The sequence below is a fragment of the Ipomoea nil genome, unplaced genomic scaffold (assembly GCF_001879475.1).
Source record: "Ipomoea nil cultivar Tokyo-kokei standard unplaced genomic scaffold, Asagao_1.1 scaffold2036, whole genome shotgun sequence".
Lineage (NCBI taxonomy): Eukaryota > Viridiplantae > Streptophyta > Magnoliopsida > Solanales > Convolvulaceae > Ipomoea > Ipomoea nil.
Genome location: NW_017618464.1, coordinates 511,406 through 524,960, shown reverse-complemented (window position 1 = coordinate 524,960; position 13,555 = coordinate 511,406). Strand labels below are relative to the sequence as shown.

The 13,555-nt window shown below is 34.4% G+C and overlaps 1 protein-coding gene, 1 long non-coding RNA gene and 1 other non-coding gene across 4 annotated transcripts in view; 2 read left to right on the top strand and 1 right to left on the bottom strand.

The window, feature by feature from the left end:
- Positions 1-587: 587 nt before the first annotated feature.
- TRNAK-CUU lies at positions 588-660 on the bottom strand. The gene has a single exon. It is a non-coding gene; the product is annotated as a tRNA-Lys (tRNA).
- A 2,169-nt stretch (positions 661-2,829) lies between these two features.
- On the top strand, positions 2,830-7,016 carry LOC109147982 (pentatricopeptide repeat-containing protein At5g21222-like). 2 transcript variants are annotated; one of them, XM_019295674.1, is made up of 5 exons: positions 2,830-2,980; positions 3,120-3,194; positions 4,075-4,227; positions 4,335-5,246; positions 5,855-6,955. In XM_019295674.1, exons 3-5 carry the CDS (start codon positions 4,135-4,137, stop codon positions 6,845-6,847), a joined length of 1,998 nt encoding a protein of 665 aa, XP_019151219.1. In that variant the 5' UTR covers positions 2,830-2,980; positions 3,120-3,194; positions 4,075-4,134; the 3' UTR covers positions 6,848-6,955. The 2 variants fall into 2 exon arrangements, with proteins under 2 accessions (XP_019151219.1, XP_019151218.1); XM_019295673.1 differs by lacking the exon at positions 3,120-3,194 and having other exon boundaries at positions 5,855-7,016.
- Positions 7,017-11,276: 4,260 nt separating this feature from the next.
- Positions 11,277-13,555, top strand: part of LOC109147985 — a 21,982-nt gene continuing 19,703 nt past the window's right edge. Inside the window, exon 1 of the long non-coding RNA XR_002048742.1 lies at positions 11,277-11,290. This is a non-coding gene — a long non-coding RNA (uncharacterized LOC109147985). The remainder of the gene's footprint in view (positions 11,291-13,555) is intronic.

Here is a 13,555-nt window from a genome sequence, read left to right as displayed (position 1 = left end):
GACCATAAATGGTTCATTGACTATTAATTCTGTTCCAAATTTGGTCATTCAGTTAAATATCCATTTAATAAACATTAAATTCAAGAATAATAATATAAAAATTAGCTTGTTATTGAGATGATCAAATTGTATTCATAAATTTAATACATTGAAGTTCTAAAAATTTTACATTATTATCCCTTAAATTTAATGTTGATTAAAAATGATATTTAACTAGAAGACCAAATTTGAAAAAATCAATAGTTAAGAGATCATTTATGGTTAAATTAAAAGTTGATAACGAAAATTGATAAAGATCAATAGTTAATAGATCATTTATAGTCCAATTGAAAATCGAAAGATGAAATTTGATAGATATAATAGTCAAGGAACCAATCCTGAAATTGAAATTAACTCTTGACGTATTTAAACAAGAAAAAGAAGAAGAAAATCATTCATATGCATCGGCCCAATTAAAAGTTAGTTTAACAAAGCCTTCTTTAAGAGATGGGCCAAGACCAAGCCCACAAAACTAACCGGCCGGATAGAAGTTAGTTAGTTTATTGAAGCCTATTCATAGAGGACGGACCCGGCCCGGATAAAAAAAACGCCCACCGTGGGGCTCGAACCCACGACCACAAGGTTAAGAGCCTTGCGCTCTACCAACTGAGCTAGACGGGCATTGTGATTGCTTACCCATGAAATTTGTAGACTTGTCGACTTCATAACTGAACGATTAATTCTCAACGCCAAAAAACATGGATGCAATCTGGACAGCCTTCTAGAACATAAAATCACAATTACCACATCATCTCCTTAAAGTTTAAAAGAAAATAAAAACATTGTCACATTTGTAAGCCTCAAGAAGAAGAGTGACTTTTGTAGTAGTGTCTAGTATGCTTCTTTTTTTTTTTGAAAATGTCTAGTATGCTTCTTTAGTTTTTAAAACATTCACATTTTCTTTCATAATTCAAAATCAATTACATCAATAATTCTTGTACAAATAAAGATTATGTAAGTCTGTCGCACGTAAAACTTATAATACTTTTAGTTAAAATATATATATATATTTTTTATAAATTGATTACAAAATTTTATATTTTAGTTAAAAAGTAGTATATGTCCTACGTGAAACGATTTCATACAAAACTTATTCTTCTCATACACATCTTTTTGTTGATGTTTTTCTTTACCTATGAAGAATTAAAAATGAATGTGCCAATAATTAAGGAGCTAAATCCATAATATTACGATCATAACAAATATTCGTAAAATACTCATTAGTTTAATTTACTTATTTTATTTGAGGATAGTAGTACTCTATTACTGATACAAGTCCAAGCATGAATCGTAGTTCATGGAACATATCCTTGAGAAGTGTTATAGGAAACATGGTGATCCACCAAGTTGGATATCAAGATATAAGTCCAAAATGCCCCCATGGACAGCTTAACTGGTCATAGAGGTGAAAGTTGGAAAGAATGATGATCAGGGATCGAGTCTCACCAGCGGCAGTGTGGGAGCAACCTCTTAAAGTGAGGGGGGCGGGGGCTCCTTGTGCGCAGTAAGCAAATGTCTAATCTCTGTGATTCATGTTCAGTTGAGTTACCATGATTTACATCCTCCCAAATGCTCTGTCAGGCCGGGGTGTGGGGGGCCCTTAGGGTTGAGGTTCAGCCTTTTGGAAAGAAGATATAAGTCGAATGCTACTCTGTCGGGCCCTTAGGGTTGCGGTTCAACCTTTTGGAAAGAAGATATAAGTCCAAAGCTAAGGCAAACAAGCCACATATCATTGAAGTCTCTACTACAGTCTCAAGTAGCGCTAATCATAATTCTCTAGTACTAAACATGTGGGAATTGATATTGGTCTAATGGTCTATCCAATGAACAATTTTAGAAGCTAATTTCTATGCTACAATCACAAGTTGAACAAAGTGGTCATATTTCATCTACTGTTACTATGACTGATATTCCCTCAAATATTTGGATGCTAGATGCTGAAGCCACAAATCATATAATCTATGTTTTGAACTATTTTGATGATTGCAACGGTGTGCAAAGAATTTTTATTCCTATGTCAAATGGAGAAAATGCTTTTGTGACACATTTGATTAGCAAATTAGCCTTAGCTTGTAGTTTACTTGAGATGTTAATAATGTCACCAACAACGTTGTGAGTTTTATTGAGGAATTAAAACATTTTTTAAATTACATGACAATCTCAATCATTAGTTAGCCTCAATCTTTACTTTCTTTAGTCAATCTCAGTCTTTATCAAAAGAAGTACTCAATTGATACTTTGAAGGAAGCAAATTTCGAAATAGTTGTGCAATAGTCCACAATCAGCACAAAAAAGATAAGTCACACTAAGTACGCATTAGGAAGACCATCTACAGAACTTGATCGAAAGGGTATTGATGTATTTGTAAGAATCGTTGAATCGAACACATAACCTTTTATACGAGAATCATGGTCTAAGTCTCTAAGATAACATATGTAATTTTAAGAAAGATGTCGCAGATTAAATCTATGAAAATGTCTCATAAAATTACATTGGGTAAAACTGAACTGAAGACGCCAAGAAAAATGTTGCATTATAATATCAAGAGCTGGAGCGTGGAGTACCATAGGCCTATAAGAGAGTGTGGACGTACAAGAGTCTTGAATCCCAAAAATTTCATGGCTGCCTGAGGACTGAGGAGAATGCCAAAACAAGTAATAAAAAAGAGAAAAATGCATGAAATGACGTGGCAAACTCTGGTGCCACAAAAAATCCCCTGTAAATTGTCCAACTAGAAGCCTCAGGATTGAAGAAAAGAAGAAATCTGGAGCTTCCCTTTCAGATTTCTGATAATATTTGTGGATAAGACTGCTCCAACAAATACCATGTTGCCACTCCACACTACAATTACCACCAATTCCCTTACATGCAAATGCAATACACTCATTCTTCTTCTTCTAACTTTGCAGCTATGCAGCAACTCTTCTCTTCTCTTTTGCTGGTACCACTTCAAACCCTAGCTTTCTTTCATGGACCCTTGAGCTTCATCAATTTCTAATCTTGATAAATACCCATTGTTGTTGATCTTTTAATTTACTTTATGCTAGTAAGTAGACCCACTTGTGTGATTCTTATGACAGGTTAAGCAAATTCTTGATTACAAGTTCATAGCTGTGTTTGTTAAGTTTCTTGGATTTTTTTCCCCTTTTCTTCTGGTACTATGATAATGAAATTTGGCCTTTTATTATGCACTGTTCAGTTTGGGGAATATATAGAAAAAGTAAAGAAATTGATGTGTACCCATTTGAATGGCTGTTGCCAAGATTGTCTTTATAGTTTTAGAGTTAGGTGTTTAACTTTGTGAGTGGTCTCCATATGAATTTAATGAAATATCATTGCTTGGCTTCAAATTGATCTTGATGATGTTTGCTTATGCTTATGGTATGATATCTGCAGTGTTTCAATGAAATCTTTCAGTTTATCACCCCCCCTTCCCCCATCCTTTTGGGTAACGAGGGAAACCCGAGGCTGTGTACCCCTGTATTGGATAATTCCCGCCTTGTGATCCTAGCTGGTGAAGGATCACAAGGAGGTAAACTAGCCTAGGTTGCAGCATAGTGTTTCATTGATCGGTCTTCGTATCTCATTCTCGAAGAATTAACATAGGTCCATTTCCTTTTAGGTACTAATGCTACTTACAAAAGAAAAACTTGTTCTTAGTGTGCATTGACAATTTTGGCCAAAGCTCTGTTGGTTGTGATTTGATTCTGCTGATTGTAATTGTTTTATAGTGTGTAGCCGTTCCATGTTAATATGTAGAAGCCTTGTTATGAATCTGAAGCTCGGACAATTGGTTTTGTCCCCAATACAACCGCTGAATTACCAAAGAATAACACGCTTTTAGTGTACATTGGCAGATTGGCTGTTTTGATCAATCAGACACTACTTTGGCCCAAAGAAACTTTAGTTATTTTGCATCAAAGCTTTGCTCTTTGGAATTTGTTTATATTTCTCCCATTCCTGATGTCATTGATTGTTTAATCTTGATCGTACTAAATCTGGAACGTAACAAGTCCCCGTGTGCCATATTTGTAGGAAACTTAGTGCTCAGGTTGAGCATTCTCCTGTTGGAAGACGAGTATAAGACGGGGGGATATGGGAGAATTCGGTAAGGAGGCAGCCATTGTAAGAAAGAATAAGAAGGGAACAGTTGCAAGCAAGTCGCAAATTTCAGCATCGCCCACGATGGTAATCACTTTATGTGTTCTTTGGTTACTCGAGTTGCTCGAGTCTTCTTAGGTTATAGTTTTAGTTTTGCATTAGATCTTTCATTCGATTAACTTCCAATGATGTAGGAATCTCATCTACATGAAGGCGAGGTGCATTTAGTATCGACCCCGGTAAGTTATCCAACCCAAGTTGTTCGTTGCACCGCCTGCTGGGGAAACGATGGTTGCCAGACGGTCCGTTCGAGAACAAAGTTGATGAAGACTTTGATCGAGAGGGGAAAGCCTCAAGAAGTGCACTCGATAACCAAAGGTCTAACGGAAGAAGGACATAGGCCGACTCTCGTGACATATACTACTGTTTTAGCGGCCTTGACTCTGCAGAAACGTTTCAAGTCCATCCCGTTGCTTCTCAAGAAGGTGGAACAAAACGGGCTAAGACCTGACTCGATCTTCTTCAATGCCATGATCAATGCTTTTTGCGAATCTGGAAATGTCAAGGAGGCCATGAAAATTTTCCGGAAAATGAGGGAGAAAGGATGCAAACCCACCGCTAGTACTTTTAACGCCTTGATCAAAGGGTTTGGCATAATTGGTAAGCCCGAAGAATCTTCGAAACTATTAGAGATAATGTCACGGGAGGAAAACATCAAACCGGATGACAGGACGTATAACATTCTTGTACAAGCATGGTGTAACAAGAACAACATCGAAAAAGCATGGGGCGTGGTTCACAGAATGGTTGGCGCGGGTTTGAAACCCGACGTTGTTACATACAACACTATAGCAAGGGCTTATGCGCGGGGCAAAGAGACAAGCAGAGCCGAGGAATTGATTTCCCAGATGCAAAATAACAAAGTAGCTCCAAACGTACGAACTTGTGGCATCGTTGTGGACGGATACAGTAAAGAAGGCAATATGGCAGATGCATTGAAATTCATATACAAGATGCAGGGTTTTGGTGTGCATCCTAATTTGTTTATATTCAACTCTCTTCTCAAAGGCTTTTTGGACATAACTGACACTAAAGGAGTTGATGAGGTACACTTCAAACTCACTACTTTACATCTTGAGGATTTATAGTCACATTAGTTTGCCCCTACAACTTTAATGGCATATAATGACACATTACTTATATTAGTCATATCTGTTTCTTGTCCAATATGATGCATATAAACATGATTTGGTATATATTCCATGGATAAACCCTGTCCTCTGACCAATGTTAGAAGGCACTAGTTGGACGTCTGGGGGGCATCGCCTAGGCGGCCGAGTAATCCGAGTATATTGTCTCCATTTTTTTCACTCAGGGTTAGGAATTGTTAGACTAGTAACTGCATATACCGACTCTGTCGAGTTGGGCATTCAATTGCCTAGGCTGATTTTTACAACATTACTTATGACCTTAACCAGTAAAACCACAAAGGAATAAATCAACATAAGTTGTCTTTGAGAGTCAAACTCGTAACCTTATAAGAAGTCACAATCAGACCAATTTATTTGAGGTTGATTTTTAAAACACTAGATAATAGGATGCAAAGGTCCATTAAAGGAAAACAGAAAGGCAAAACATACTGATCATACATTTGATTTATTGCACTTTAAATCTTGAATGTGCTTCCCTTACAATCTTGTTACAAAATGAGCAGACACTAACATTGATGCAAGAATTTGGAGTGAAACCGGATGTGGTGACATATAGTACGATTATGAACGCATGGAGCTCAGCAGGCCTAATGGAGAAATGCGAGGAAATGTTCCAAGACATGATCAAGTCTGGCATTGAACCCGACAACCATGCATTCAGCATCCTGGCCAAAGGCTATGTCCGCGCTGGGGAGCCTAAGAAAGCGGAAGCGCTCTTGGAAGCAATGGCCACCCACGGTGCACACCCGAACGTGGTAATGTTCACCACAATCATCAGTGGGTGGTGCAGTGCAGCCAAAATGGAGGACGCCTTGAGGGTATATGACAGGATGTGTAGGATGGATGTGCAACCCAATTTGAACACTTTTGAGACACTGATTTGGGGCTATGGAGAAGCGAAGCAGCCATGGAAAGCAGAAGAGTTGCTTCAAATCATGGAAGAAATGGGTGTTTTGCCCAGGAAGAACACAGTTCAGCTCGTTGCAGATGCGTGGCGTGCCATTGGATTCATCAACGAGGCAAAGAGAATCTTAAACGATGATCAGAGCTCTGTCTTGATTCCCAGAACAGATGAAAAACCAGTAGAGGAGGACCTGCAAAGAGTTTACCAAGAAAAAACAAATGGCTCTTACAAAACCTTACCAGATAATGATAAACGCCCCACCTTGAATGCCAAAATGGTTGAAAACCGAGAAGACAATGTGCATAGAGGCGATCATCACGAACAAATAATGAAGGGTTCTTTCTCAAGCCTGCCAGAAATGACAGGCTCTACTATAACCAACCAGAATGGGTCAAGCACCTTCACCTTAAGAAGCCAGACTACACCGAAAAGTTCAAGAACTGCAACAAAAAGCATGAATATGGCAGCTAAAGCTATTCTGATTAGTAACAACTGTGGATTTAAACCGAACCCATTGATGGTGATTCAGAGGCCACTCCACGTGCAGATTGGTATTCACAGATACATTAACTCTTGCAGATTGGTGGCTTGACGGGCTGAGTGTGTGGAACAGGCAACCGTATAATAGGATCAACTCTATTCAGATTGAAGATTGTGTTGTATTATAGTCAAACATTAATGTATCATATTCATTTCTTCCCACTGTAGACATTTCAAAATGTATCTTCTCAACACCAATGCATACTGTTGTTACAATCCAATTGAGTAACTGAAAATTCTCAAATATAATTAGATTGAAACACACATGATTTAGCAGACAACAAAACTTTATACAAGGGCATCAGTTCTCCAAGGTGATTTAACTTCAAAGAAAATTCAGACGCAAATTACCCATTTAACATGAGATTCATCATTTGCCCAATCAAGGATGAAATTGAAAACATAAGAAATAAACAACAAATAAAAAAGATGCAGAATGCATAGCTGTTGGAAATGATGTGATCAGACAGTATTTGTGTCGACAAATGAACTCTTATGATCACACACAATATCAGCACCTATTGGGATTCACAATTTCACATCATGATATACCAAAGGGTGTTGCTAAAAAGGTGAAAAATGTCAACAATTTTATAAGTGGTGTAAATAGCAATTATGGTATAAATACGACTATTTACACCACCATAGTCAACTGTAATTTTTACACAAAAATTAAATATTAGAATTAGAATTTTCAAAAGAAAAAGTATTAAAATAAAAAATATTATTATTTTAATAAATTTAAATTAAAAATTGAAACATTTTAAAAAATAACAACCCAGTGAGGGTTTTTTTAAATGTTTTAATTTTTATATTTAATTTTTTAATTTATATTTATTTATTAAAATAATATTTCTAATCCAAATATCTAATTTCTTGTGTAATTAAATTACATTTAACTAGGGTGGTGTAAATACTCATATTAAACCCTAATTGCTATTTAGAACCACCTATAAAAATAAATTGTTACATTTTTAACCTTTCTAAAATTTCAAAATTATTTACACCCAAAGGTGGTACAAAAAGCAACACCCATATACATACATACATACATATGGCCAAAATGAACATTTGCAACTTTGAACTTGCAAGTTCTGTCATTCATACCAAACTAACCTGGCAAAATTGCCATGTATTGGGCCTTTGCAATACTGACAAAAGCAAATTTAGCAATTCTGTTGTCTGACTTGCAATGAGAAACTTATATGGTGAAATGTCATTTCCAAAAGCATCCGAAAATGCAAAAAGCAAAGCACATTAAAATCTCAATCAACATTCAAAATAACTCACAAGAATGTTTAAATGTAAATCCTATCATACATGGAAATAAACATGTGCAATGCATAAGCAAAGACAGGATCAATTGATGGATTCAGATTATGGGTAGTAATATATAAGGATGGCCATCAATGTGGTTCAACACAATTAACAAGACCAACAAATTACTAATTTCACAATCCTAAATTTAAAAAAAGTTGAGTCATCAGATAGGAGCGAAAGACAATTTTTTTAATCACAAAGATTATCATTTGAACTATGCACAAAATCATCATATGACTCCCTTTAGTATGAAAGGATTTCAGTTTCAAAAAGAACAGAAAAAGTATTCAAAAGAGTTTGCAATGAGATAGAAAAAGGCCTCAGAAGGAAGGCAGTAGTATTGTTGTAATCATTATTTCTCATAAAAACAATTCAACTATACTCATCATTGGCATAAATAAATAATAATTGGAACAAACACAAAAAGCTGTAATGTTTTTAAAGAAAAGATCAAAACTAAGAAAATTTGAGAACAGAAAGGTGGCCTCATAGAGAAGATTAGAATTATCAACATAAGAAAATTCAGACATATGCTTGTCAATTAAATACTTAAATCATTGGCCCCAAATCTGAAATTTTATACACTCAATAACACATCAATTCTAATCATCAAATCAGAATTAAAAGATCAAAACTTTAGGTTGCCCAAGAATGCAGAGAGAGAGAGAGAGAGAGAGAGAGAGAGAGGGAGAGAGAGAGAGAGAGAGACTAAAACCTAATATTTGAGAAAGACAGAAATAATTGGAGAATGCTGGTACTTGTAGCTAAGGAGGTTGTGATAAAGATCTAAGGTGTCAGGGAGCTTCTTAGCCTCAATAGAATCCACTATCTCCTATTGAGCAAATGGATATTTTTCATTCTACAAATTGAGCATCTATGCAAAACAGAAAAGACCCGCACACAAATACTGGAAATGAAGCGATCAGAACCTGTCAGGATTCATGTATAACATCACACAAATGTATCAGTGGATTGAGAAACATGAACTATATCGTCACCTCACTTCAGTATACCTAAAGTTTACAAGATACAAAATAAAAGAAAGAATAGGAAAATTAAAATCTTGAGTGCCCAGAACTTCTTAGAGGATTTGTGCAGCAATCAAAGACAATGTCTCAAGCACATTGCATGCACTCATCCCTGCACTTGTAATTTTCAATATCAGGGATATTTCATCTCAAAACACATTCAAAATAATAAGAACACACATAAAGGGAAAAAAATAAAATCAGAATGGGCATTCAAAACTAACTCACAAGAATGTTTAAGTGTAAATCCTATTACACCTGGAAAGCATAAATAAAGACTGTATTAAGTGGTGGACTCAGTTTATGGGTGGTGATATATCAGGATGGTCGTCAATGTGGTTCAACACAATTCTGACGAACGAGACCAAATCATTAATCATCACAGTCCTACAACAATTTCATTATAAAAAATTAAAAAATAAAAAATAAAAACATATAAAAACTTTTACAAAATGTGGAAAAAAAAAAAAAAAGTTTTGAGTCATCAGATAGGAGCGAAAGACAAATTTGTTTAATCACAAAGATTATCATTTGAACTATGCAAAAAATCATCATATGACTCTTTCTAGCACAAAAAGACTAGGTTTTTCAAAAAACGAAAACAGAAAAAAAAAAATTTATTCAATAGAGGTTGCAAAACCATTTGCAATAAGATTTTAAGAAATGCCTCAGAAGGAAGGCAGTAGTGTTGTTGTAATCAGGATTTATCATGAACACATATCCACTATAATCATCATTGGCATTTATAAATAATAGTTTAAAAACCCCTCAGAAAGTTGTTATCTTTTAGAAGAAAAATTAAAACTGAGAAAATTTGAGAGCAGAAAGGCGACCTCATGGAGAAGATAAATGTTAGCAACATAAGACAATTCAGACATATGCTTGTCAATTGAACACTTTAATCATCGGCCCGAAACATGAAGATTTACAGATAAACCCCAAAAACAATACAATTCTAACCATCAAATCAAAATAGAAACAAAGATTGGAACTTTGGGCTACCCAACTATAGAAATGGAGAATGAGAGATGCTAAAAACTAAGGTTTGAGAAGGGCATATACAATATTGGGGGAATACTGGTACTTATAGCGAATGAAGGAGATGATAGGGAGCTAGGGTTTTTGGGGAGTTTCTCGGCCTCAGTGGAATCCGCCGTCTACTAGACTACTACTGAGCTGATAGGTATTTTTCATGCTACAAATTAGGCTTCTATGTAAATGTAGTTGGGTTTAAACTTAGCCCACTATACTCACATATTATTAGGCAAATTATATCGTGCAGTGTGGTGCATAATCAATCATGTACCGCGCATCAAAAAGACGTTGTTTTATTTAATGGAAAAAAAAACAAAATCTGCAAAAAAATAATTATGTTCTTCAGTTTCATTTTGTATACACTGCAGTTTCAGTTCAACACAATTACAGTTTCATTTTGATATAACTACAGTTTCATTCAATATTTATACACTCAAATATGTGAAAATGTTATTTAATTTTATTTTATATACACTATAATTTCATTAAAACACAATTACATGACCATTTCGATATAATTACAGCTTCATTGTACAATATACACTCAAATATGTGAAATGTTATTCAGTTTCATTTTATATATACTGCAGTTTCATTTCACCACAACTACAGTATCATTTTGATATAACTGTAGTTTCATTTGATAACATAAAAATAATACGTGAGACATTGTCGGTTTAAATACACTGTAGTGTCACTCCGTTAACACTGCGCAGTGCATAATCAATTATGCAACGCAGTGAACGATATAACGACCCATATTATTAAAACTTGAACGACAATCGTTATCCCGAGATCAGGGTCCAAATTGCATTGTGGACCCTAGTCTTAAACGACCTAGTTTTGAATTTTTATTTTGACGGTGACCGTTTGCCCAATTCACGTTACAAAATTTATTTATTTTTTACTGTAAAGCATGTGTATGTGTCTTGTGTTATGGAATTCTGTACCTTAAATGTATGAATTCTGTATTAAATTAAAGTAAATATAACATGCACTTTTGTGTTTTGTGCTATGCGTTTTTGTATCTTATGTTATGCATTTTTGTGTCTTATGTTATGTAATTTTGTACATGAACTAAAGTAAATATAAAACATGTGTATGTGTCTTCTGTTATGCGTTTCTATGTCTCATGTTATGCAATTTTGTACCTTAAGTGTATGAATTTTGTACCTAAAATATATTAGTAGTTGTATAACACACAACATATTGTGTGTCTTATTTTACAAATTTATGGTCTTATTTTGCGAATTTATGGCTTGTATTATTAAATTATGTGCTTATAGGACATATATTATCTACATAAATCAAATTTGATAATAAGTATAAATATATAACATGTGAGTTAATACCTGATTTGGTCAATCGATTATTAGGATTTCACCACTTTGGTCATCGACTTCCAAACTAACTCAATTTCATCATCAAGTATGCAATTGTTAACTAAAATGATCCTAATCAGGACTATTTTTGTTTAGACAAAGGACTATTTTAGGTAAAAATTGCATAGTTAGGATGAAATTGAACAAGTTTGGAACTCGGGGACTAAAGTGGTGAAATTCTAATAGCTAAGATACCAAATTGGGTATTAACTCTATAACATGTGTATATGTATTGTATTGTGAGTTTTTGTGTCTAGTGTTATAAAATTTTGTACAATAAGAGTATTGATTATGTAACTAGAATAAATTAAATTTGTGTTGAAACATGAGAAACGTGAAACTACAAAATCTGTTGAAGTTTAAATATCAAAACGACATCCAGAGTCCAGAGTCCACAATGCTATGTGGACCCTGGTCCATGATAAAAATTGCTTAGAGCAAGTCACTTATAAATATACTAGTTTTTTCACGCGCATTGTGCGAATGAGATAATGCCAAATGATTATTTTTAAATAAGTACTTCAAAGTATATCAATGCAAGACTATATAGGATATGTTCATGCATAGGTAATTGAATTGTTGAATTTGTTTATTTAAATTAGTACTTCAAAGTATATAAATGCAAGATAATATAAGAGAGATTGATTATAATTGTCACTAAAATAAATATTTACAACTTTCTAATAACGCTAGTCTAAATACTTAGTTTAAAAACGATAGTTTAAATAAATACTACTTTTGATTTGAATTTCTCTAAGTCATCTTAATTCTCTTTTGGGTAACATTGTCATTGTCTTCATCTACAATACTTGTCTTCTTCTTTTTAATTGGTAGTGTCAAGTGTGTCATGTGCAATTGAGTTACTAGTGGTTGCATAGAGGGCAACGACATGCAATTAAATTATGGTGTAGAAAGTTTTAGATTTTTCTGACTATGTATATGAATGTGATCGTACCATGAACTATTTATATTGGAAGTACATGTTGATATTTGACAGTGGTAATTTTTCTCCTACATATTTTATATGTTGTGAGATGTGTATCATATATTTTCATTCGTTGGTTTCTTCCCGTCTTACAATACTTCCTCTTATAGTAAATGAAATATTGTATAAAGGCAGGCCCATGTAAGTTGGTTTTGGGTCATAGCCCCTAGGCAAAAATTGACAGGGTAAGAAAGTAATTTTCAAATTTCAATTGGTTCCTGGTTGTGAATTATAGCATCCGATTTTCAAATATGGGTGCAGAAAATTAGTTACCCATCAAAGATGTCTTTTGCTCATGCAAGATGGGAAAACCCCTTAAGGTTTGCTTAAACTTAATGTTGATGCTGCAATTAATTCAAATTCCAAAGCTATTGGTTTGGGTTGCATGCAACTCTTTGGGGGATTTTGTGGTTGCTAGAGGTCAACACTGGTTCAGGTGCTTTCAGTCTAAATTGGCAGATGCTATCTCCGTGAGAGAACCATTGAAATGGTTGAAAGAAATGAATATAGATAACGTCATTGTGAAAACAGATGCTCTTCTTGTCATTCAAGGATTGAAAGACATTGATTTTAGCTCATCCTTTGGTTTAACTCTTGATGACATATGTAGACTAGCTTGTAATTTTAATTGTATTAGCTTTGTGTTTGTTAAACGATCTGCGAATATAACGGCCCATATGTTAGCTAGGGAAGTCGTGTTCAATGCTGATTGTAGGGAGTGATTCGCTTCGACCCCTCCATCTATTTCTGATGTAAATCTGCTAGATATTTCTAATTAAATATTGCTGATTGTTGTTTAAAGATGGTTGTCACTCCTCCAAAGTTGACAGGGTAGGAAGTAATTCTCAATATTACACATATTCTAAATTTTGATTTAATTTTTTATTAATATTAATTAATTTAGTTTATTTAATTAATTAATTAACTTTTTTTTTATAATTGATACTTCATTTTGTATCAATAGCATCACCCCGATGAGAATAATGAATATACTTTATATGGAACTTAAA

What these genes read in the sequence shown, in the direction of transcription:
- LOC109147982 (XM_019295673.1), top strand. Translation starts at nt 4,135, where the DNA reads ATGGGAGAATTCGGTAAGGAGGCAGCCATTGTAAGAAAGAATAAGAAG. An exon ending in TTTCAGCATCGCCCACGATG is followed by an intron (nt 4,228 to 4,334) that starts GTAATCACTTTA and finishes CCAATGATGTAG; the next exon opens with GAATCTCATCTACATGAAGG. An exon ending in ACACTAAAGGAGTTGATGAG is followed by an intron (nt 5,247 to 5,854) that starts GTACACTTCAAA and finishes CAAAATGAGCAG; the next exon opens with ACACTAACATTGATGCAAGA.